At 41.5% G+C, this 25,989-nt stretch overlaps 2 protein-coding genes across 5 annotated transcripts in view; one reads left to right on the top strand and one right to left on the bottom strand.

The window, feature by feature from the left end:
- The window catches only part of pou6f2 (POU class 6 homeobox 2), a 63,244-nt gene extending 52,903 nt beyond the window's left edge, over positions 1-10,341 (bottom strand). For 2 of the 3 annotated variants that reach the window (XM_040166611.2, XM_040166612.2), the window contains exons 1-2: positions 10,233-10,341; positions 5,172-5,359 (exon numbers count right to left, since the gene is read on the bottom strand). In XM_040166611.2, the coding sequence (XP_040022545.2) occupies positions 5,172-5,343 (172 nt within the window). In that variant the 5' untranslated portion in view covers positions 5,344-5,359; positions 10,233-10,341. Of the gene's footprint in view, positions 1-5,171; positions 5,471-10,232 lie in introns of those variants that run through there. The other variant, XM_040166610.2, reaches the window with a different exon arrangement.
- Positions 10,342-11,273: 932 nt separating this feature from the next.
- On the top strand, positions 11,274-25,399 carry vps41 (VPS41 subunit of HOPS complex). 2 transcript variants are annotated; one of them, XR_013454113.1, is made up of 28 exons: positions 11,274-11,554; positions 11,963-12,001; positions 14,704-14,811; positions 16,219-16,296; positions 16,853-16,927; positions 17,806-17,868; positions 18,219-18,284; positions 19,607-19,726; positions 19,806-19,952; positions 20,027-20,093; positions 20,555-20,652; positions 20,749-20,878; positions 21,014-21,129; positions 21,216-21,334; positions 21,864-21,945; positions 22,075-22,167; positions 22,253-22,380; positions 22,664-22,808; positions 22,896-22,937; positions 23,028-23,078; positions 23,162-23,299; positions 23,387-23,458; positions 23,528-23,668; positions 23,765-23,901; positions 24,357-24,456; positions 24,548-24,592; positions 24,704-24,783; positions 25,068-25,399. XR_013454113.1 is itself a non-coding variant. In XM_078095990.1 (28 exons), the coding sequence occupies exons 1-28, from the start codon at positions 11,534-11,536 to the stop codon at positions 25,146-25,148; spliced, it is 2,565 nt and encodes an 854-aa protein (XP_077952116.1). In that variant the 5' UTR covers positions 11,274-11,533; the 3' UTR covers positions 25,149-25,399. The 2 variants fall into 2 exon arrangements, 1 of the variants encoding a protein (XP_077952116.1); XM_078095990.1 differs by having other exon boundaries at positions 23,387-23,445; positions 23,532-23,668.
- Positions 25,400-25,989: the final 590 nt, after the last annotated feature.

Below are 25,989 nucleotides of genomic sequence, written 5' to 3'. Positions count from 1 at the left end.
GGTCTCCTTTATCCACTCTTTATTTACTCAGCGTGGCCCATTCAGCACTCGGTTTCGCGCCACTTTATTACTTAACCTCATCCCACAACATTACGTGGCTCTTTGCATGTGCAAGCAGCCTTCCCCACCATGCATGGCCCTCACTAAGCTGATTACACAAAAATAATAACAGCTCATGCCTCTAGCAGTGTGTGTCTCTTTGCACATTTATGTATACACACACACATTTTGCACAAATGACAGGCCTATAATGGTATATTAACATACAAAATGTGTGGATTTCACGGTTTTGGAATGTGAAAAAATGACAAGATAAATTTAAGTTGAAAGTTTTACAAATGTAAAATTATTAGAAAACTTAAGGCAGAATGAGTTCTCATTGTGTCGTTAACAAAGAGAAAGGAAAATATCGTTTGAAACATTTCAAAGTTTTCTTTCAGGTAAGTTGAAACCATTTCACAACTTGCCTATATTTGTTTGTTTCCAGCTGAGTATCTCCATCTTTTCTCGAGTGGGACATGAGTTGAGTCACCTTTAAGCCAAATACTTGATTTATTGGCATCAAAATATAAATGAAGAAATGGTTCATGAAATATTGTAATAAAAGCTTAGAGCGACACATAAGGGGAAGGAGGGCGACGCCTTTCATTCGGTTGGTCGATCACGTTCACGTGCTCTTGTTCCACCAAGTTAGCCGGTCGTGTTCAGATGGTTGATTAATCACTGTGATGAACTCTGAGTGTGAATATATCCAAACGTGTCTATGTGTTTGATCAAATAAATAACTTAACCCCATTGTTTGAAATAGGAATACAGGCAAAATCATCATCATCAAGTGCGGGCGGGTTCACGCCAAATCCGCTTTGGTAAAATAATTGCATAAAAAAAAGGTTTGATATGCTGCCCATAGATTTGGATGTTTAAGGCCAATTTAGTTCAGACCACATTGATTGGTTGAACAGGAGGCAGATGTTCAGTGGACCAAGAGCTTCTTTGGTTGACTACAGCTCTAAGTAGAACTACCGCTACTGATGATAAATGATATAACTCTAAATGATCTACCAAATAAAGTCCTGTGTGGAGCACTAGTCTATGGATTCAATTCATTTAAGTCTTAATTCAACTAATCCTGCATGCAATCTGATTGTAAGTGAAGCCAAACAAATCGGCCAGCAGCAGCAGTAGACGTTGCATTCAGCAAGGATTTTTTTGTTCTGAATGACCTCCAATACCAAGAATCAATGAGGGATTCATTTTGCTCTTTTGGGAAGGGGGCTCTCTAGGTGACCTTTGTGAAAATGTTCCACCATTTTGGCAGAATCCGAATAAGTGCAGACCATTTCATGTAGACAGTAAGTGTATGAAATGAGTGCTCCTGTCGTTCCAGCCTGGCTCACTTTGACAGCGTGATGATAGAAGCGTCACATCCTTGGGAGAGTAAATGCAAACTGACAAGAGATGAGCCTTTGGTTGCTGAATATAATACGGAATTGTGCTCTGAGTGTCTTATTATCTTGTCTGTTGATGTCTGAAAGGGGGAGATTTGCTTGAGAAGAGAAGACAGAAACTGTACGCGTCCAACACCATCCCGTCCTTTAAAAAAAAAAAATTGCTTGCCCTACTAACCACAGCTTTCCCACCTAATGTCCACTTCTACTTGGAATAAATACAAGGCGGCAGGATGTTTGTGGTGCCTCGTAGCCCCTGTTAGCTGAAGTGGAAGACTATTTGCACAGGCAAGCTTTTAGGAGGAGGACGACCCTTTCACCACTGCAGTGAGCATGTGGTGGGTGCACAAGGTGGACAATTTACTGTAGACAAACATGACCGCTCCTGTCATTGTCTCCGACTCGCTTCTCCTTCTCGTACTAACTGATGCACAGAAGACTAAAACCCTGTTGTTGAGCATCAACTGCGCAGGGAGGAAAAGTTGTGGACGGCTCTCTAGAAAACACACCAGACAGTAAACGGCAAATGTAACTACAGAGCCAAGAAGAGATGCAGCGATATCAGCGTTCAGTGATGATTCAAAACCGTTCAATATCAACATCAGAATAAGTATATTTATGAACACCACCAGACAATAAGATACAGAGTGCCGTTTTTTATCACACCTTTTGTAACATAAAAGCCAGAGCGACGGGAGATCTGGTTTACATGATCTTATACATTCGCCTTGCATTGTAATCATTGTCATCAGATGACTAACTATCATCACAATTGTATGAAACATACACTGTATTCTAAACTTACAGCTTTCCTGCATTTGAGATCATATGTGTTCTGTCTGCACGATACAGTAACACTTTTGTAGAGAAGCAAATTAAGTCGTTACACAATTTTCATTCAACCCGAAACTATTAAGTGTGTGCAGTTATTCTGTGCATGGGGTAAGCGTGTTGGTTATGTCACTCGTGTAATTGGGGCACTATATCAGAGAGAATATGCTCAATAACCGGCGTGAAATAGAACAAAGTTTGGATTGTTACTCTGAAACTGGAGAATCCAGAAGTGATTTGTGCTTCTTTACCACAATGCAAGTAAAGGGAATAATCTTAACATTGTGGCTTCTGCACGGTTCAGAACCACATAAAGAAAACCACTAAAATAATTTAAGTTTTGAGGCTGTATTTGGGGTTGTTTTAATATCTGAGACATAGATGTTGATAACAGAATGGGTGGAACTGCAAACTTTATTCAATCTCCCTGCAATTACAAAAGTTCACTACAACCACAAATACGAGCAATGTGGCTCAAATAACGAAAATCCAACTCCTGTAACAAACCTAAAAATCCTTACTATTGTCTAAATGAACTCGTTGTTTATCCTACTTTGGCTCCTCTAACGGTCAAAATACCTTCAGATACATTCATTCCTATTCTTTGGAAATTGAGCATCTCTAAATTGCCAGCTTGTCTGGAATTAAGACAAATAGGTTTGCTTTTGCATTTATGGCCACATGTGTTACGCTCAATTGCTCTTAGAGAGCGTGCATAGACCCGAAGCAACTCACAGCCGCTTATATAATCCATCAACTACAGTGTTTCGGAACACTAAAGTTTCCAAAATGTTCACTTAAACGTTAAGTGAATACCCCACTAAACAAGCACACAACCATTCCGGTTCTAAAAAGAGGAAGAAGAAAATACAAGTCACCATCACCAAACATTCTCTCTGGCAGCATTTTAAAGAAATTAATGGAGAATGGGTTTTTTTATTCTTTAACCCCCACACACTGTCTCATATTCTTCCCTCTTATCTCGCCCAGCAAAAGACACTACGGTGCCACGTCTCGACGTTGCCTGCCTTCCTCTCTGACAGGTCATGTGAGCAGCCGATCCCAAAGCAAACCTGCCGCTGGCGCAGCCCAGGGCTCCGCCGGCGGGCAGAGGGAAACCAGCCCCCAAAAACTCTCACTGGAGACGCTCTGACTGGCCATCAGCGGACAGCGAGCACAAAGCAGACACAACAAAAAAATCCTAATCTTATGGCTCAAGAAATATAATTCAGCAGCATGTCCCTTGCATGTTTTACTGTGGAAATGATCACTGTCAAAGACATGTTGGTAATGTGAAGCCCAAAAGAGTTGGAATATAAATAGTGGAGCATTTAACGAGAGGAGAAGAAGAGGAGCAGAAAGTATCGAGTGAGTAGCAGCCGATGAGTCAAAAACAGAGGGAGAGGCTTGATGCTTATTAAACCAAATTGCAACACTTCTGAGACAAATCCTGCAGAACACAGTCCTCGTTTAGAAGACGTTCGCCTCGGGTTATTCTTGAAAAAAAGGATTTAAAAGACAGCTGAACTCTCGCTGATTAGGTTTGGCTAGCCCATGCCCAAATTCTTATTTCATTTTGTTTGAAAATGTTTGGCGAGCTCAGTATTTAGACTACACTCTCTGCTGCTTCCCTGGAAACACACACACACAGACAACAAATCTCATTAAAACCTTGAAAATCACCCAGATGATGCACCGTTTACGGCTTTAGAAATTCATGACCAGCAATAAAACAATTAAATATGAGAATCTCCGACCCACCAAGACATGCACAGACACAGTTTAACTTGGCTGACTCTGTACAAAACAGAAGCATCTTAAGCCATTAAAAATGGATTTTTGTTTCCTTTCATCAACGTAAAAAAATATAACTAAATGATTCTTAAATATCAAGAAGAATTTGTTTAGTTGGGTGCATTTCACATATACTAGAGATGAGAGCACAACATTTCTTTTTATAATTAAATATAAAAGGTTTAAGCTTCTGCAGCTCTCTCCACAAGGACAAATCTGTTAAATTTACATCTACTATCTACAAGTTAATGTAATTATAAATATTCAGTTTTTAATCATTTACAATTTTAATGACTTTAAAATCTCCCTAATGAAATAAACCTTAAGAACTACATTACATTTCTCAACGAATCTAATAATTTGAAGATTGGCTTAAATTGTAATTTATGTCATGCTTATTGATTTATAATGTGGCCTAGTGAATTAATCCACATAATTGAAGGTGATTATAATAGACAAAACCACAATAGACATTCAAACACTCAAATAATGAGATAACTGCAGCAACAATGAGGCATGCTGATACAGAAATTGGCTAATTTGGAGGATCATTTGCAATTAAATATGCCAAAAGACATAATAAACTGAGAATAAATAGCTGCAAGAGAAGTCTCTAGAAGTGATATCCTATGTGACGTGCTTATAATAAATATTAGTTAACATAAAGCAGAAGTTTAAATTTCCCTCATCACTAATGAAAAGTTTAAATTAATTGTAACAATGAAGCAAATATGATCCTTTCTCCATTTGAAGGAGTAACGACCAAACACCAACAGAGTTGTCAAGGAGGGATAGAAGAAACAGTAAAAATATATTTTAAGGAAAATTAAAACTTCAGAATACGTTTTATATGAAGGCGAGTCCTACAAAATAGATATCTGAAGGTGCATGAAACATCTCAACACACCAACATGATATAAAATAGGAAATCCAAGCTTTAAAAGAGCCAAACACTGACTTGGAAACCGCACTTAAACTTAGTTTGCGGTTTGCCACTGCTGACACCTGTCCCAGCGCTGTGGGCTCCCCGTCCTCACCTCTCTGCCGCCCAACGCAGACCCTCAGCCGGCAGCTCCGCGAGGCACAAACGGGACTCACCGTACAGCTTGTTGGCGCTGCCCTCCGCGTCCGCGGCCTCGGAGGACAGGAGCAGGGGCTCGTCGTTCAGGTCGCTGTCCGGGCTACCCGCTTTGCCGTCCGCCCGGAGCTCCGCCGCGCTCATGTCGCTGCGCAGGGAGAGCAGTGGCTTGCTCAGCTGCCCTGTAATCATCGGGTCCTGGAGGGAGCTGCTAGCCCAGGTGGGAAACAAGGGAGGAGGGGAAAAATAAAAGAGAAGAGACCCCTGGTTAGATGTGCTTCGGCGTCTCACCCCTCAGCGGCTCCTACTCTATGTCTCTACTCACTCCCTCTCTACCCAGCGTCTCCTTTCTATTGCTCACTCATCACTCTGCCTCGCTCTCTCTCTCTCTCTCTCCCTCCTGCTCCCTCCCTCTCCAGCGCTCTCTTTTATCTGAGGCTGGTGCTTCCCCGCTGATACTGCCGGCTGCTGCCTGGTGAAGAACTGTTACGGATGGGGTGGCGTTACCATTATACCCTGCAGTCCTAAAACGGTGATACATCCATCTCCAAGGGCTCATTACTACCTGACATGTGCCTCATCTCCAGCAAACACTAAGCTGACAGCAGTCTACAAAGGGCTGTGTGTGGATAAATAAATATAATGCTACATATCAGAAGAAGAAATGAGTGAAAACACACACCAGTGATTATATAAATTTTCACACAGTTGGGGACATAAAATGATATCAAAGGTGACATCTCGCAGCAGAGTGTGAGGCAACATGAACTTAAGGCCTGATTTAAACGAGATATGAAGTCACTGATGTTCCTGAAATGTTAACCCAATTAGCACATTAAACTAAAGAGAAGAACATCTACATGTATGATCAGAACATTATCTGTCAGAGCATGTTAATAGAAAAAAATGCAAAGAGAATAATATAAAAATACCCCAAAAACCACGTTTAGGGTTATTTTATGAATACCATGAAATGTTTAAATGCTTCCATCAGGACGTTTTATCTCCAGTCGTATCAGACAATTACTAATTATTTCAAAGATTTTTACAAATATCAAAAGTCATATAGTTATATATATATATATATATATATATATATATATATATATATATTTCTTGCAAGCCGTTGCGCTTACCTAAACAAAGCTCCAGAAGAAAATGTTGAAGAATAAACAAAAGGGTTTTCAGAAAGTCCAAATGTTGAAGTCACCGAAACAGCAGCAAAAAAGATGCCGCTACAGCTACAACATGTTTCCACTGAACCAGAAGCAGCCTCCTCAACCTACGTGTATCTGAATGGTCACCGCAGGTTCAAGCCTGGGGAGGCTTCCAGGAGATGTCACCCCCCCCCCCCCCCCCCCCCTTCTCTCTGCCTCTTTCACAAACAAAAACACACACACTCCTTCCCTCCCACCTTCACCCCCCCTGTCTCTTCCCCCTTGTGTCCTCCGACTGGAGAGCTCCTCAGACAGTGTTCACTTCACCTCAGGCTCTGAGACAGCAGGACTATGGTCATCTTTCTTATACATGAATAACGTCCAGCATAAATATATCTGAGCAAAGGAAAGGTGACCAGTGCATAAAGGCCCCAGAAAGAAGGTTATCAATTGCCCGCACCCATCAACCCCCCACCGCGACCCCCCCTCCCCGCTCCACCACCACCACCACTTCTATCCGGGTGGTCGATGAGTTCCTGCCCACGGGGGCCTTTTTAATGTGCTTGTCACGAGAATCAGCCCTCTTTGATATGACACATGATAATCTATGAAAATGTTAATCAATAGAAATAGTTTAAGCTGTCGTTAAAACCGTAAGCCGGCTGGTCAATACTCATATCCCTGGTAACAATGTCACTAGTCATCAGGGCTTCATTTGTGAAGCACTTAAATGTGGGACACTGCGCATCAATGCACCTCCCTGCCCGCCGAGGTAAACACATTTTCCCCTCTGTCTGAGCCTGGCCACACTATGCATGCATCTGGATCCACCCCCCACCTCCCGCCTCCTCTCCTTTGAGTTGCTTGATAGGTCCACTGGAGGGCAAAATTAATACCTAATTGAATCTTGCAGTCATCAAAATAATCAATAGTTTTTTATTATTTATTCTTCACAGTCTGTTGAGTGTTTGAAAGCTCAGAGGGACGGGGCAGAGCACGAGCAGCCCTGAAATTTCTACCGTTTCACAATGTAATTTTCACTGGGGCATAAGACTTTGCAAGACCTATAAAAAATGAGAGTAGTGTTTTATGTTAGGTGAGGGGGGAAAGAAATACAGGAAAAATGGGAATCTTTACCCCAGCAGCTACGATGAAAAATAGAACAAACAAACTACTAGCACCTCAGAAAGGGGCACGGTCCTTCCTGTCCATCCCTCCATCTTTTTCTCCTTTCCCCTTTTCTCCTTATTTCATCATATCAGGAGTGTGGCGGTACCTCTCTAATACTGGCATTTCTCTTTCTGACAGACTCCAAACAAGTGCTGGGAATGAGATCAGAGCTCTAATCTTCTCCTGGCCTCTGAAGCTCCAGGATGAGGGGGCAGCACATCTCTCTGCACCTCACGCAGCTGTTAATTACCTCATTTCAGAACAGTTTGCTTTGCCTATTTGCCATCATGCCACCGGGCGGGGTGTGTTTATCAATTTAAGCTGCGGGAGTAATGCAATTACACATAACGGGATAACTGTAATCTCATTGTAAAAATCCGTAATAAAAGGGGATATTTAAAAATTACCATAAGAAATTACATTAGTGATTCTAAGCAGTGGACGTGTAAGGGATTAGCTTCATTTTTTAAAGTAACCCTCAGACCTCTGATTAGCAATAATGCGCGTCTGTATGTGTGTGTGTGTGTGTCTAAGAGGGTTGGCATAAGGGAGGTTTGTTTCTTTTCTGTTCACTGAGTCTGGCCACAGCTCAGGAACAGGTTGCAGGAACAAGAAAAAGCACTTGATCCCCCCCCCCTACCCCCCACCCCGCTCTGCCTCACGCCCACCAAACTCCCCCAGTGGCTGAATAATCAGCGGTTAGCAGAGTCCTGAGCGTCATCAGATACCCGTGCTAATAGCCAGTGGTCTTACCAGTGCTGTCGCAGTGTGAGGGACACTGTGTGAGGGGTTTCATCCTCTGATCGACACGCTCCTCTTGAAAAAAACCCATTAATACATATAATAATTGACACAATATAAGAATCACATAAACATGGATCTCAAATATTCACTCTTTCAGACAGTTTTGGGAAATATTAATTTCATTTTATATGATTATCATGTGTTTTCCTTCTCCAGCATGTATTCTGAATACAAATCAGGGACAAAAGTCATCTATTGTCAGCAAGCCATCTATAGGGGCTTTATTTTGACCACATTACTACCACTGTCCAAAATGGTCTACTGGAAAATAATTCTCTTAGCTGATTAGCTTTTACCCTGGAACCTAGTAAGTATTCCTTGTAAAGCAATTAAAATGACCTGAGTAATGAAAGGATATAGATGCTGCCAAAATTGATATCCGATATCTGCAATAACAAATTAGTTCTCATTACTTCAGTAAAATGAATTATTGTTTCACCTTTTTGGTCACTCTTTTATCTATTTTACCAGAGGAAAAATCAAGTCAAGTGTTTTTTTATTGAAAAAATGAATTTCTAACTAAATATAAAATAAATTCTCATTGAGCTCAAATAATTAATATTTATAAGTTGATGAATGCTTTACGTGAAAAAGAAATACTATTATAAGACCGTATGGATATTAAAAGAAAAGATTCTACTGTTTTAAAATAAATGTGTTTTTCCTTTCTCAGAGTTATCCTGTAGATTTAACTACTTTTAAAACATTAAAGTAGTGTTACTCAACTTACTCAACATTAAAAAATATATATCATAATTAATTAACTGAACTATATTGTTTGTGCTAATGATTTATTTAAATGCTAACAATAAATATGAAAGACCTAATTTGAGCCCTGTTCTGTTTCACCCTACTGTGTTGGACCCAGATGTCTAATGTGCTAAGTTATGTGATGATTTGTCTCCCCCTTAGGGTTATTAACCAAACTGTTCTCCTCTCTGGTTGATGGATACTTCTCCAGTTTCAACAAAAAACCCTCATGCTATTCATTAGTAGTGCTATTCATCACTTGTGTCTTTTACTCATGACGAATGCAGTAGGTTTGTATAACTGTATCGGTCACATCACCAGCCAAGCTACTTCCTCTAAATACACTATTTTGGATAACATGGATAAGTAGTCATGAATTTAGGTTATTTTTTTTTCCACACTTATTAATATGATCAGCAGTTATTCATCTCTACTCCACTAAATCTAAAATGCTCCCCAGTGGTCGGTGGGTCAGTGAAGGCTGAGGGCTATGAAAGCAGTGTATTAAAAAGGAGCTCTTTGAAGCTTGTAAACCACGGCGCCCAGCAGGTCCACAACCGATAGACGCCTCTGATTGGTCAGGTGTGTGTGTGTGTGTATTTTTTACTAAATCGATCCACGGAGCTGACATTCTGGAGCATCAAAGATTTCAGCACACTAATCTGACTCCTCCTAATATTTTTTTTCCCCTAAAACATGCTCATATATGAGAGGGCCTCCTGCATGCTTATGATATGAAAGTAGAGCGAAATGTGTGTTTTAAGGGCAATAAAAACATACCAAAATCTAGCGCCTGCACTGTATTTATCAACCGATAAATAATGCATCACTATAGAGAGCGATGGGGGGAGCAGCAGAGAATCACAGGGCCATCCGAGGGGCACATCACTAAGCAGTAGAGGAGTGACGCCGCAGAGATTCACAGACCGCCGCTCCTCAAAGTCAGTATCCCCTCACACTGCCTCTGGAGTCCTGTGCCACATACACACTCATGAAAGGTGTGAAAATCTGATTTCCCAAAAAGGATCGGTAATTCTCTGTGAGGGTGGAAGCCGCAATCAATAAATCATTGCTAAGTAGATTGTAAAGAAGAAAAAAAAAAGATTCCCCCTTGGTATTAGTGCATTAGGATTCTCCTGAGGATGGATGGGACGAGATGAGGGTGTGAGACAATCTCAATAAAAAAAAGGCAAATCATACCTTTCCCGTTCATCTGGACTCCGGCAAGCAGCTGTCAGCAGGGTGAAGAAGGGCCGGGAAAGTCAACTAATATCTGAGCGGTTCGTTCGGTCATCACGTCCAGGAATGCTTGGAAACATACAAAGGCAATAAGCTAATTGACTGCATTTACAACACACCTTCCATTCATCATTTGCTTTGAGATTTTGAGCTGTGTTTCTTATATCAAAACCCCTCAAACAGGTATTTTATTCTTCAAGGGTTACACCACACCAAGTAATTTGTTCTGTTGAAAGAAGTATTTAGGTTTGTTTGGTAGATGTGGCATTAAAACATTGTAAAAATACTCCATTACAGATGAAAGTCCCGCATTTAAACCCCTCAAAGAAAACATTCTCATTATGAATGAACCCTGAGAAGGTTTAAGCCAAAGTAAAACTGTACAATATATGTAATGGATGAAAAGTATAAAGTACCATAAATTGAAACAATCAGGTAAAGTAGTGATTACAAAAGTACTTCAAAAACTTTAACTGATGTTAGTTAGCATTTATTGTATCCACTCGTAAACAGTTGGAGAAATAATAGTTTAGTAAGGATTATTTATTTTCTTTTGCACCTGTTTAAATGATTTCTAATTGGTGTTATAAAACACAATTGATCATATTGGGGCAGGACGATAGACCGCATATGAGGGTGGACAGGTGGAAAAGTTACACCTTATCTTTCTTATTAGAGGATAAAGATAAAGATGTGACCTAATAAATTCCCATCAAAGCTGCATGCCTCTTTCGACCTGGAACTTGGTATAATCAGCCATAATAACCGAAAACACTTTTATGGGCTTTCGGGGGGGTTTAAGCGTTATTAGTGTAGCTTGGTGGCTAATTAGCTTAAATGCAGAAGAAGAAAATTTAAATAAGCTAACTGACACTTTTTCAACGCAACGAACGCAACTCGTTCTCAAATACAAACACAATTGAAGTTAATACCTGGCAAAAAGTATTAATAAAATCAGAAAAGCTGTTCATAAATATAATTACCACGTTTTTAAAGGCCTTTACTTGCTGTTAATTGGTGTCACCTCCTCCTTTTCCGACGGTTGGCCTTAACGACTTCAATACCCACAATGCTTAGCGGCTTTGTTTCTGTCATGTGATTCAACTTATGACAGAGGGAGCAGGCTTCGACAACAAACATCAGTTTTCTCTCCGGTGGATATTTTTCACATGAGGCAAACCCATATGTGATATTGTGACACTTGAACATGTAAAAACGTTTTAATATATTATAACGACTCCGTTCGGTTACAGCTAATAAGGATGGCGGATGTGGAACAGCAGGTAAATATAGCATGCTAACGTTAGCTGGCTAATGTTGTTTTCCGTGTAAGCATCAAAATGAATGAAACACTTGTCAATTTTGTCAACCGCCCGTTGATTTGATTTAGCTTGTTGTGTTTCTATATCTGTGGTGCAGGATGTTTAAATATGTGATTTGATCGTAGCTTTACGTTAATTGTATAGCTATGAGCGTAAAACACTGTTGCTGTATTGTTCTAACTCATTTCTGCGGTCTTATGTTTGAGTGAAATTATTTTGTAAAGTTATGTTACTAAATATAGTAATGTTAATATATTGTAATATATATATGACAACATATAGTGTAATGTAATAAAGCTTCGGTGCTCTAATATAGTCATACATCTTTATGACAGATTGTTAAAATCCTTTCAATATCTCTCCATTCAGGGCAGAAAACAAAGTGAGGAATTCACAGATGAGTCTGAGGTAAGAAACTCTTTTCCACTGACATTTCTCTTTTTCAGAAAAAAACCTGCTGAAAAGAAGTTTATACTTCCGTCATAGTGAGAGAAAAAAATACACCTGAGAATGTCGTGCAGTTGCACCAGTATGTCGACGTGATAATGCAGCCGAAGAGCAGCACATTGCCGATGACAGGGATGTGCGGAGTTGTATTGGGCACGGATGATTTTTTAAAACTTGAGTAAAGCTTGCTGCCTCCTGAAAGGACTGTAATACACAGCCAGCCTTTATCAATGCAGCATGATCCCTGATGGAGCTTTGTCAGATTTTGAGACGTGTCAAACACTCATAAATTACAGATAGCTTTCCAGATCCATCAATGATATGACTGAGCTTTTGGCATGTTACAGTACCCTTGTTGCATCTGAGAATCACAAGTAGGCTAAATAAAATATATCGTCCTACGTCAGCCTGGCAGGAAGGGAAGTCTTTATAGGAAGCAGAGAATCTAATGATGTATCACGGAAAGGCTCTCAGAGGGAAACTGTCAGGCTTGAACCTATAAAAAAACCTCCTACATCCTGCAGTGTGTTCAATACTGTGTCCATGAGGCTGATTGTTTACCTAGAAAAGTGGGGGGATTCATTACTTTCTTAATATTCAGGGAGATATCCACTGCTTCATAATGCACATTAGTACTATTGTACTCTTCCTTGTGTGTTTGAATGATGTAATGCCCCTACAGCATATGTTATCGTAACTGCTAATAGACAAAGAATATGGCAAAGTGGTTCAAATAAAAAGGTAGCTATTAAAAAAAGTTTATGAGATAAAGCTATTTAGCTTTTATTTAATAACAAAATATGGGTTGGCAAACTAAAGTAAAATAACTACAGCGTGTAAAGTGTGTTGCCTCAACACAACCTTTCAGCTTCTCAGCGATCACGTGATAACGTGCAGGAACATCCATTATGGTTTTAATGCTGAGGGAGACACGTCCTCCTCTCTCAATCTACGTCAACGACCAGTGGTCTTCAGTGTGAATATCAAAGCTGCGTGTTGTCCTTATTGTGGACACAACTTTTCAGCTTTAACTTCCAATAAGCAAAGAGTCTGGTGAAAATGGTTCCGACACAAAGGCCAACTCCGTAGTCAACAAAACGAAAGACTACTCACGGGAGAGAAAATGGGTAGTTTCTCTCTGGAAATGAACTTTGCTTTTGTTGTTTGATCTTCGGAAGCCGTAACAAATGCTCCCTTATCGGAAATCTCACAACCAGAATACACAGGAAATAGCCTAGATATGGCGTTGTCGAGTGGGAAAGAATTGTTTTTGGAAATAACATTTTTTCCACGCTTTTGTCCCCCACCTCCAACCCAGTAGCGCATAATGGCAGACAACGTTTTGAGTTGATTCACCTTCTGGGCAGCCGGAGACTGTGCAGCATTGGTTATAAACTGAATTATGAGTAATATTCAGGCTGTGACTGGCCGCAAGTGTTGGCTCACGCAGGAAATTGTAACACCGTGGAATATCTTAAGTGTGCTATATGGAATGACTGAATTCATGTCTGTCACTGGGGATGAACGGTCTCATGAAAACACGGCTTTATGCTGCATTTCACGCAATGTAATGGAAACCTGTTTGTGCATAGATCTCCCGATACACACGCACACACACACACACACACACGCCAGGTGAATGTCTTGGAAGAGGAAAGAATATATACAAAATTGACCTTTACTCCTTCTTGGTCCAGCATCTTGCTCACTGGCACTGTGGCCACTGGCTCACTGGCTTTGTGTTGTTGTTAATGTTCAAACACAAATCAAACTATTTTGGCAGTGAAATGTTATTTACTTCATATCGGCCCTCCCTAAATTCATCCATCCATCCATTGTCAAACCGCTTATCCTGCACACAGGGTCGCGGGGGGGCTGGAGTCCATCCCAGCCAACTTCGGGCGATAGACAGGGTACACCCTGGATTGGTCGCCAGCCAATCGCAGGGCCACACAGAGACAGACAACCATTCACACTCACATTCACACATCTACGGGCAATTTAAAGTCCCCAATTGACCTGATCCCCAGCGCATGTCTTTGGACTGTGGGAGGAAGCCGGAGAACCCGGAGAGAACCCACGCAGACACGGGGAGAACATGCAGACTCCACACAGAAAGGCCACTGGGTGGAATCGAACCCAGGACCTTCTTGCTGTGAGGCGACAGTGCTAACCACCGCGCCACCGTGCCGCCCTTCCCTAAATTCATGCACAAAATTATTAATTACGGAAATATCAAGCAAATGAATGAACAATGGAATAAAATTTCAACTGCAATCATGAATTAATTAATTTTTATTTTTCAAGCCGATGAAAGATTCTCAAGTTATAATATTTTACATTCTTCTGAGGGAGCAACAGAACTTCAACATGCATCATCGTGTAGGGCGAAAAGCATTTCTGCGTAGCGCCACTACTGGTGAAAATTAAGTTGAATGCATAAAGAGTAGTTTTTCTTCTTCTTCCGACTTTGTTTAAAATCGATCGGTTTTACAATTTACGTAGCGGGACATTCCGTAGGAAGGCCTGTGAGGCCTTCACGGGACGTTGTGAACTACAGCACTTGTTAGAGGACACCACCGCTGCTTCAACGAATGCCGTTTGTAAGAAAAATGCATATGAAATAGTGACGGCCCGTCTCACGGGTCTACTCTGTCCACCAGGAGGAGGACAGCGAGGACGAGCCCAAGCTGAAGTACGAGAGGCTGTCCAACGGGGTGACAGAAATCCTGCAGAAGGACGCAGCCAGCTGTATGACCGTCCACGACAAGGTAGAGGTTATAATCCACCGCGACGCAGGGCTCACATTGTTTATGTAACACGCCCATTCTCTTCTCACCTTCCCCCTGCTTTTCCTCTCAGGGAGGTGCATCGGAAGTCGCCGGGCGCCATTGTCCTCTCTCTCTTTTTTTCTTCTTTTTTTTTTAATTCCCACTCTCACGTGCGGTTCGCTCGTCTCTTCGGTTTGTCCAGTGTTGATGTTTTTTTTTTTCTTTTTTAAGCGACCACTCTCGGCGAGATGGTTAATCGTTGTGGCACCAGCAGCACACGTGCACGCCTGAGCAGAGCAAAAGTCATACCCAGTTATGTCTCCTCACCTGATGTTTTATTAACCGCTATTGATTTTCATTTATTTATTTTTACTTTGAGGATTTGGTCCCCTTGTATTCTTTTTTATTTATTTTTATTTATTGTTTAACCTCAAAATAGCATCCGTTGCTGAAATTCTAAATTTGATCTGACTGCCTCTTTCCATGGGATTTCTGTCCTTGTGTACCTTCTGTCATCCGGCTACCCGTGTGGTCACAGCAACCCCCCCCCCCCCCCCCCCCTGTCCACCCTGCACCCCCCTTACTACCCCGCCGCGGCAGAACTCCCACAACCTCAAAGCCACCGACGGCGCATATTGCCTTATGTTGCCTCATATTTTAAGTGTCTGAATCGGAATTTCATTTGAACAATTCCTTTCTGATAAATCGCTTTTAAAAGTCGCTCCGCCTCACAAGGTTGAACCCTTTATTTATTTATTTTTGGTTATTTTATTTGGGGAGATTGCAGGGGCTCTGTCTGACATGCTCAGCTGTGCCTGTAAATATAAGCATTTCATTATAGACTGCACTGAAGCATGGTGGACTCGCCGCACATCCACATGCTGGTCCAGGAGGGAGGGGGATTAGGAGGAGGCCACGGAGCCGGGGCCGGGGTGGAAGAACACACACTTAATCTAATGCCAAAAGCCCCCAGATTCCATAATTTTTTTTGTCCCAGTGGACTAACGCACGCACACACACACGCGCACACACACGTGCACTTTTGCTGAAGCAGAAAACACAGAAAGAATTTGCTGCTCAGTAATAATAGCTCAATGCTGAGCAAGGGGCTGATTGGCTCGCACGCGAGGAAGTCAGATATACAGCGCATTTATTATGCTTAAGCATTTTAATTTGAGGAAAGAAAATGCCATTTCACACTGTATGCTTTAATAAATAGGGCTTTTCCAACCCCTGCAATTTCACAGTTTTGCCTCCAAGCCCACCCAATCCCCACGCTGCTCATGTCGCTGCAGCTCCAGGAAGTGGTTCTTTTTTTTCTTTTTTTTTTCTCTAAAGTCTTGAATATGTTTCATGTGTCCTCTCTCCGATCCTGGTGTGATTTACATTGCATTTGTCCCTTTTCAGTTTCTTGCACTAGGGACCCATTTTGGAAAAGTCTTCCTGCTGGACATCCAAGGAAATGTAACTCAGAAGTTTGAAATTGTGAGTACATTGAAGTCCATTGAAATTGATAATGATGTAATAAAATGCATTAGATATACCAGTGCATGGGATTGTTCAGCCATGCTACGGACAAATGCTAATATCGTTAATCATAGGATATATTATTTATTAATTCATATTTTGCACATATTTTGTGGGCCTGAAACTTTAACTCGAGTGTCATTTTGAATCATTAACCAGCTCTGATCTCTGATAGCACATCGGATTAAGGCCCATTGTTTAACTTAACCCTCTCATTTCTGCTCATTTGATCTAGAGGGAATGACTTCTACAATACACTTCTACAACAATAACCTTATTTTATTTGTGAATGTGTAAACTTTAAAAGCACCAACAGTGAATTTGGACCCCCTAACCTTCAACGTATTGATGCCACGCTCGGTGCTTTGAGACTTGTGCGTGAATAGCCACATTTTCTGCCTTTTTTCAGCATTTCACTTAAGTGGATAAAACGTCAGCCGGCAGCATTTTACCGGCCACGAAGATATTCTCACCTGCCTCTAAGAAAAGATGCCATGATATTGTGTCTCCACAGAGTTCAGTGAAGATCAACCAGATCAGTCTGGATGAAAGTGGAGAGCATGTGGGCATCTGCTCCGAGGATGGGAAGGTGAGATCTCTCTGCTCGTCGCCCCGGGTTACTGATCCTCGGGCCAGCAGCAACAACAACGAAAAATCAGTGTTTTTCATCTTCCATAATTCACATAAAACTCCTCTTATCAGCGTTAAACGTTATGCTAATGATGAGGGGCTCCAGGTGTTTTTATCTTATACATGGGCATATTTTCCCCATGATGCATGCATTTAAAAGAAGCTTGCACCTATTTTGAGTGGTAGGGGAAAGGCTTGAACTCCGTTGAGGTGTCAGTCACCCATCAGCCATGTATGTCTCCATGTTCTCCACCTTGCTGTTATCTTGTCTCTTCTCATCATTACCACCATCCTTCATGGCTTTTTCGCAGTGCAGATATGCTGTCTGATATCACCCTGTCCTCACTCACAGCACTCTGCTGGCAAAGATGAAGATCTCATCGCACAAACAAAGTGGAGCACACAATTAAAATGAATGCTACAGCAATTGTTTGCCCTCTACCAATCCAGTCGGCTGTTAATCCTTTTAAAATCAATCCTTAATCGCTGGTGCGGATCGGAAACAGAGATTGGGTTTTATAGATGTATTTCTTTTTAAACCACTTTTTTTGGGCCCTCAGATAAGGAGAAATTGGGTGTTCTCTACTCTTAATGGTACATTAGGGTTTGTTGTAGCCAACGGAGGCTGTGTTTTCTGGTTTCTAAACCCTGCGGGGTTGGAAGAATCAACTTGTCCACTAATTGGTGACCCAACGGAGAAGTGTGGAACCAATCAAAGTCTTTTCTGACCACAATTCCCCCCGCTGGCCTCGGATAGTTGCAGAGGCAGCAATTACAGGAGACGTTTTGAGTTATTCACCTTTCGCTTTCCCTTCTCCCGTCTCATCTCCGTTTCAGGTTCAGGTGTTCGGCCTCTATACGAGAGAGGGCTTCCACGAGAACTTTGACTGCCCCATCAAAGTAGGTTATTACATTCTACCAAGAAGAAATGACTGGCCGTGTTCCTTTTGAATTCTTCAAGAAAGACTGAGGAATGTTGATGAACTAAAGCGAGTGGCCAACCGTATTTAACAAAAACCTGCTCCCAACACTCTTAGGCAATAATGCCTGTGTCATTTATCCAGTCTGATGCTCCCTATTCACACTCACACGTGTATCTTTGCTAAAAACGTACCATTGTAAACACCTTTTTCAGAGAATAGATTTTTTTTGTGCACGTTTTTCTTAGCATGCTTCTGTTGCTACATCTTCGCCTGACTGTAACGTAACATAACAATCCAATTTTTCACACTGGCGTACTTGTTTCGCAGGTTGTTGCATTACATCCCCAGTTCAGCAGATCAAACTACAAACAGTTTGTCACCGGGGGCAACAAGGTACGTTTGAGTCATTACGTACAGTTATCGCCATTTCCTGCCACAGTCAATCGTGCCGATTTGTGTCCGGGGCGAAAGCGAAACCAGCGAACCCTTTTCGCTGCGGCTGGCGAGACGTGGACGCGCGGGGCCTTTGTCCGCTGTGAAAGCCTCTTCGGTTTTTTTCCTGTCTCCTTGCTGGAGTGCTCTCGGGAGAGCTGCCCATTTTCACAAAGTGCCGTTCGCTCCGCGGTGTTTGAAAGGCAACGCCTCAGAAGCGCCGGCAAGTAGATGTCATTATCGAGAGGGCGCGTAGTCTTACGGTTTCCGGGCGCGTTCAGGGATCTCCATCCTAAAAGTCGTCTCCGGGAAGCGTCTCAGACCACCTTCCTATTACCACGCGGCAATTACTGTACACACAGCTGCAAACGCCGCAGATGTAGCGTCACTCTAAACCCACCAATAAATAAAGTATACTGACATTTATACAACAGGGGTGGGGAAAAACAACTTGGAACCCCATTGTTAGTGTTACTTTACCATTTTCTTTCAATTGCCGCTGATTCCTCTCAGTTCCACGTTGTTGAAGGCCTCCACAATGCGCCTGTGATGAAAATCAATAAGCCTCAACGGGAGCCACATCCCGTCAAAGGAAATTCAATTTAGTCTCCACAGTTCTTTTGTCATATCATCTCTTTGTAGAGCAAACTGTTTATTAACACAGCCCAAACTGCTGAATTAAAGCAGCTACACAACCTTCTCCCGGCCTCCTTGGTAACGTTGTGCACATTTAACGGTTTATGGAGTGAGGACAGTAGCAATGCAGGGAATGCGAATGACAGGCTTTGTCCTCGACGTGTACAACCACAAGGCCTGCGCATGAAGCGGCAGTTAATGAAGTAGTCCTGCGGCGGCCTCTGTGTCGCATTGCATTGTGGTTAAAAACACAGCAGTGTTGCTAAATAAAAATACATTTGTGTTTGAATTCTTTTTTCTATATTTGTGTAAACGGTCTGTATCCTCCAGAAGCCTCAGCCGTTAGGATGGAGGAGGATGTAAAAAGTGAAGACTATTGATCCCTCTTTATAGTCTTTGTGCCAAAATGCTCTGAATTGGAATCAAGATCTTCATATAGGGACTAAAATGTTTTTTTTACGTCACCGGGCGGAATTAAAAAGTTGCCTTCAGTTTTGCTTAGAAAGCTGTTGCACTTTCTTTCATCAGACACAGCGGGCGATCTCCTGCTGCGGCGTGATGTTCTATTCATCTGCTGCCCCCTGTAGGCCGGGCCGCACAACTGCACAGGGCGTAGCACTGAATGTCCTCCTTTTGTTCTTTCTCAGCTGCTCCTGTACGAAAGAAACTGGTTGAACCGCTGGAAGATGTCCGTCCTACACGAAGGCGAGGGCTCCATCACCAACATCCAGTGGAGAAGTAACCTCATCGCGTGGGCCAACAACGTGGTGAGCGATCGGTGTCAGGCCTCAAATAAGGAAGCGCGTTGCCGAATGGGTAAAAGGTTTAAGTTTTGTTTGTCTTTAGGGAGTTAAAATCTATGACATCGGTACAAAGCAGCGGATCACAAACGTGCTGCGGGACAACGTCAGCCTGAGGCCGGACATGTACCCCTGCAGCCTGTGTTGGAAGGACAACTGCACTCTCATTGTCGGCTGGGGCACGTCCATCAAGGTCTGATGCTTTTCTATTTCAACGTGTCGCTCGCCGGAGCCACGACTTTCCGTAATGTTGTCGTTTCTCCTCAGATTTGTGTTGTGAAAGAGAGAAATCCGACGGAAATGAGAGACCTGCCCAGCCGCTATGTGGAAATAGGTAGAAAACACAGTTTTATTTCAAGAACACATCTCACTAGACTGCACATTTACGATTGAAATATTCTGTTTGAATGCAACCAATAACTCCAAAAACAGAGTTGGAAACAAAGAGGGTTCATGTGATTTTTTTTTTTTTTTGGAGCTCCTTGGTTTACTGTTCGACTGGTTTTATCATATAAAACAAAAGGGAATTCTCCAACACAGAATTCCCCTCTGCATTGCTTTTTCATTACTTTATCGGGACGTTTCTCATGGCAATGACATGACAATAAGAACAGTAGGAAGTCAATGAATTAAACAGTGTATTTCACGTTCTGCTACAGAAAGAAATGCATACGATATAACTATACTATCCTTATGTTACCATTCTCAACTTACAGATGAACTAAATGCACCCTGATAAGGTGTCTACCACATCGGCCTTGTTGCTACTTGGTTTGTCGTCTTATTTTCAAACAGTTTCTGCATTTGAGACCGAGTTCTTCATCAGTGGTCTGGCCCCACTGGCGGATCAGCTGGTCACCCTGTACTTTGTGAAGGAGAACTCTGACCACATGGTAATTACACTTTGTTTACCATATACATATATATATATTCTTTCTTTTTTCTTTTTAAAGAGGCTAATGTGAGCTTTTTACTCAATGTGTGCGCAGGATGAGGAGTTCCGCGCGCGGCCTCGTCTCGACATCATCCAGCCTCTCCCCGAGAGCTGCGAGGAGATCTCCTCGGACGCGCTGACCGTGCGCAACTTCCAAGACAACGAGTGCAGAGACTACCGCCTCGGTAGGAACACGAAAAACGGCCCTGGGAGAAATGTCACGCGGCCTTTTACTGCGGCCTGATTTCATTATGGCTTGACCGTCAAATGTCAGCTGTAATGCGCAGTACACAGAGGCCTAAATGTATTTTCATTAACAGAGCATTCTGAGGGAGAGTCGCTCTTCTACATCATCAGTCCCAAAGACATTGTCGTGGCCAAGGAGCGAGACCAGGACGACCATATCGATTGGCTGCTCGAAAAGAAGAAATATGAGGTCTGCGTCGTTGAATTTTATGAATGTTGCAAAAGGTTACGGTCCACAATTATACAGTTGGACTGTGTCTCCTGTTGCTGCGACAGGAGGCGCTAATGGCTGCCGAGATCAGCTTCAAAAACATCAAGAGACATGACGTTCAGAAAATTGGGATGGGTTACATCAATCACTTAGTGGAGAAAGGAGACTACGACGCTGCTGCGAGGTGGGTCTAACTTCTGCAAGTAGACGGTCAGATGATCCATTTAATAAGTGGTTAAATATTTGTCTTTTTTACTCCTTATTAAAGAAACTTTATATATTGTGCTAAGCAGAATGTGTCAAGCTCTTTTTTGTTATTGTAGAAGGAGACAATCTCTGTCGCACTCTTGCGATCTGCTGATGAAGTGTGCGTTATAAATAAAATGTGCACTGATTGATGGTTCGAATCCACATATCTCTGCTGAGACTCTCAGCGGCTTTAAATTAAGACTGAAGACCGTTTGCTGTTGCCTTTTAATTAAATCACATTCAAGGATGAAGTGGATGCTTTTACAGTTAATTTAATAAACCACACTGCAACCTTTATTCTTGTTTATTGTTTTAATGTTTGTTCTTTTATTTTATTTTTTGGATAGTAACCTAACCCCCTGATATGTTGTTCAGAATATGTTGTATTCAACATTCTTTATTAATTTACTCTGTCAGAATGTCCTTGTTCCCTCTCAATGATCCGTTTGCTTCTTCTTATTCAGGAAGTGTCAGAAGGTTCTTGGAAAAAACATGGAACTATGGGAAAATGAAGTATACCGGTTCAAGACCATTGGACAGCTTAAGGTAGGACTTCCTGACCTTAGATGGACCTTCATTGTTGGAATGAGTTTGTTTGCTGACATGTTGATGAATTGTGATGCATGTCTTGTGTCTTCTCTTATCAACATTACTCCGCCTCCTCTCTACTTTCAGGCCATCAGTCAGTATTTGCCCAGAGGAGATCTGCGTCTCAGACCGGCCATCTACGAAATGATCTTGCATGAATTTCTCAAAACTGACTATGAGGTACTACGTCTGTGAGGGGTCTGCGCATCCTGCACAGTTCGTCCACTGCTTGATGGTCGTGCTAAAGGTTTTGTTGTCCTCGCAGGGTTTTGCCACGCTGATCCGGGAATGGCCTGGAGAGCTTTATAATAACATGGCCATCGTTCAGGCAGTCAACGATCACTTGAAGAGGGACCCCGCCAACAGAACGCTGCTCACCACGTTAGCTGAACTGTAAGGGAATTCAACCTGTGCATTTATCTGCCAATTTCATACATACTAAGGGAAATATTCAAACACACGTTGCTGTTTTTAATGGGGGAAAAAATAATAATTGTAAAAAAAATGTACAGAAAAAAGTCTTGTCCATAGTTTGATACCCGTTTGTATGGAATTCAGTGACACTTATTTGGTATTTATGAGAGTAAAATCCCGACTGGAGCCTCTTTCAATAAATTAAGGAGGCCACGAAATCAAATTTGATTCTTTAACCTGTTTAACTTTGATGCGGTTGCAGATACACGTACGACCAGCGGTACGACAGAGCCTTGGAAATCTACCTGAGACTGAGGCACAAAGACGTTTACCAGCTGATCCACAAACACGACCTTTTCTCCTCCATAGAGGACAAGATCATACTACTCATGGACTTCGACAAAGAAGTAAAGGCCCCGGAAAAAACGTGCACATTTTATTATTTTCACTTTCACTTCTCTCGAGTAATGCATTCTCTAATTTGACGTCGTCAGAAAGCTGTTGACATGCTTCTCGACAACGAGGACAAGATATCGGTAAGTGTTCCCGGTCTCTCTCAGTATTTGATTATGGACGTGATGAATATCTGCAGCCACACTGATCCCCTTTCTCCTCCCTGCTAACAGACAGACAGGGTGGTGGAAGAACTGGCCGACAGGCCCGAGCTTCTGCACGTGGTGCGTCGAGATGAATAAATACAACCGTATTAACTCTCCAAATTTAATCGAGAACTGATTTGACTTGTCTCTTCTCCCCACAGTATCTCCATAAACTGTTTAAGCGGGATCACCACAAAGGCCAAAAGTACCACGAGAAACAGATCGTCCTCTATGCCGAGTATGACCGTCCCAATCTCTTGCCTTTCCTCAGAGACAGCACACACTGCCCGCTTGAAAAGGTGCATTTCTCACACGTCATCGTGCTGCACATCCGAGTTTCCAGACGCTACGAGACGTGAACTATGTCGTCTCCTCTTTTCTGTCAGGCTCTGGAGGTTTGCCAGCAGAGGAACTTTGTAGAGGAGACAGTCTTCCTGCTCAGTAGGTGTTACGTTAAGGTCTGTCTTCCTGCTTGGAGAGCGCTGTGGACGATTCAAAGGAAACTAATCCAGCACGTTGGCTCTCAGGTAGGATGGGGAACTGCAGAAGAGCTCTGCAGATGATCATGGAGGAGCTGGAGGACGTGGACAAGGCCATTGAGTTTGCCAAAGAGCAGGACGATGCCGAGCTCTGGGAGGATCTCATCTCTTATTCTATTGATAAACCACGTAGGATACAGTCTCTCATTGACCCCGTCATTCTATCTTTTTTCATTCATCATTTTCAGTCATTTTCTTGCTTTCATAATATTTATTTTTCGCCAGCATTCATCACGGGGCTCCTCAATAACATCGGTACTCATGTGGATCCCATCCTGCTCATCCATCGCATCAAGGAGGGCATGGAAATCCCAAACCTCAGGGACTCACTAGTAAAAATCCTCCAGGACTACAATCTACAAGTAAGTAAATCAGTGTCTATTTAGAAAGTTGAAATAAAGGATGAAAACCAGTATATTCAGTTTAGGGTTGATTTTTGACTACTTAAAAAAAATTAACAAAAGAACTCAAAGATGGAGTTCTATAGCCGGGTGCGGATTTGATATAATTGGAGCCTTTTTATTTTGTAAACACAGAAATGGGATTTATTTTCTTACTGGATAATTAATAGGGCAAAATCATGTTGCTGGGTTAATGTCATTGTGAAATAACATCATTTCAGTATTTATGTGGATTGTATGACCTCAGTAGCAACATTTCTTATTACTCTGGCTGTACTTTAAGTCATTTCTTAGGCGAAAATAATAAGAAATATATATATATATAGATTTTATTTTTTCATTTAATTGCTCAGCCCTACAACTATCATGTCATGTTGTTGAAGTTATTAACCAACGTTTGTTTTCTAATTCCTAAGATTCTTCTGCGGGAAGGCTGTAAGAAAATCCTGGTGGCCGACTCCCTCTCGCTGCTCCAGAAGATGCACCGAACACAGATGAGGGGAGTCCGGGTCGACGGTGCGTTCACTGTCTTTGGCTTCATGCAGAAGCAGTGCAGATGAAGTCATTTTAAACGGTACTCATGCAGGTGTTGTTTTTTTATTTTCAGAGGAGAACATTTGTGAATCATGTCATGCTGCAATATTACCTTCAGGTGAGTTTTCTGTGTAGTTGTTTCCAAGTATTTTTATTTTTTTACTTTGTTTTATTTAAAAACTATTTATTGCTATTTTTTTGGTTTTTGTTTTTCACACCTGTGTTTCAGATATGGCCAAACCCTTCAGTGTGGTTGTGTTTCACTGCAGACACATGTTTCACAAGGAATGTTTACCATCTTCAGGAACAGTAAGCTACTTCAATATGTCGGTTTCTGTTTGTAACTCCATTTGATATGGAGTCCTGGAATTTTATCCTCTTGGATATATCTTTTAAGTTAGATACTACAAAATCTAAGGTCTGCTACAACAGTCTCTTCTTTTAAAAGTAGATTAAAATTGTTATACACATATATGATATGTGTTCTAAAATTAAACTTTGGGGTCTTACTTGCTAATCTTTCTTCTTCTGAGAATGTTAAATATTACTTGGCTGTTCTCTATTGAGACTTCTGCATCTTTTCCCTCTTTCAGGTTCCTGGGGTGCAGTTTTGTAACATCTGCAGTGCAAAGAAGCGCGGGCCAAGAAGTGGAATCCTGGAGTTGAAAAAATAAACAAGGATGTTTTTTTCCCTCGGTGTTCAAATTGATGCTTTTACCTTCCCCCTGTTGCTTTGGATTTCCTGTCAGTAGATTGATCAATGGATATCACCTTCCCTCTGCCAAAACATATCTTTAGTATTGATTATCTTTGTATATTTAAATCTAAACATTATAAAGTGCTTTATTTGTTTTGCTTGCCACTAATGTGATTTAGTAATGAAACCAAATCTGCAACCTCTAAAAATAAACTCTCATTAAAACTGTTTTGGGTTTGTGTTCATGCTGTGAATCAATTCTGAGGAGAAAATATTGTTTTTATTGCTACGGTACAACACATTGGCAAACGGAAAGTTTCGGTATATAGGTTTGTTATAATTGCACAAAATATCTCTTTAAATCATGTAAAGATCAACTAATTTAAAAACAGGAAAAACTGTCATTCATTTAGTCGGACTTCACATTATATAAATATTACAGCCTGATTTGATGCACAGACTTAATGTGCAACTAATTACAAATTTGACTAACTATGATGTTAGTGAGATATACAGATATACTTTTAGTTCACCACATATTGAATGGTTTTGTGCCTTAAAAGATTAACAGATGCTTTGAAGCAAACCATAACTAAGTGCATGGTGATCATAATTGATTAGTTGATTTATATTTTTTCGTAATAAGCTGAATCGTCAGTCATTGAAGAATAAAATCGCAAAATGTAGTGGAGTACGTATAATATTTGCAACTGTATCGTGGAGATAAAGTAAAGAGTAGCAGAAAATGGAAATATTTTCTACCTTGGTCTCTAAGCGTGAGCCTGTATACAATCGGTTGGAATGAGATTTTCTTTTTT

This window comes from Gasterosteus aculeatus, chromosome 21 (assembly GCF_964276395.1).
Source record: "Gasterosteus aculeatus chromosome 21, fGasAcu3.hap1.1, whole genome shotgun sequence".
NCBI classification, from domain to species: Eukaryota; Metazoa; Chordata; class Actinopteri; order Perciformes; family Gasterosteidae; genus Gasterosteus; species Gasterosteus aculeatus.
Note: the sequence above shows the minus strand (reverse complement) of the source record. Positions and strands in the feature narration are given on the sequence as shown.

What these genes read in the sequence shown, in the direction of transcription:
- vps41 (XM_078095990.1), top strand. Translation starts at nt 11,534, where the DNA reads ATGGCGGATGTGGAACAGCAG. An exon ending in GGCCCGAGCTTCTGCACGTG is followed by an intron (nt 23,079 to 23,161) that starts GTGCGTCGAGAT and finishes TTCTCCCCACAG; the next exon opens with TATCTCCATAAACTGTTTAA. An exon ending in TGCTGCAATATTACCTTCAG is followed by an intron (nt 24,593 to 24,703) that starts GTGAGTTTTCTG and finishes CCTGTGTTTCAG; the next exon opens with ATATGGCCAAACCCTTCAGT.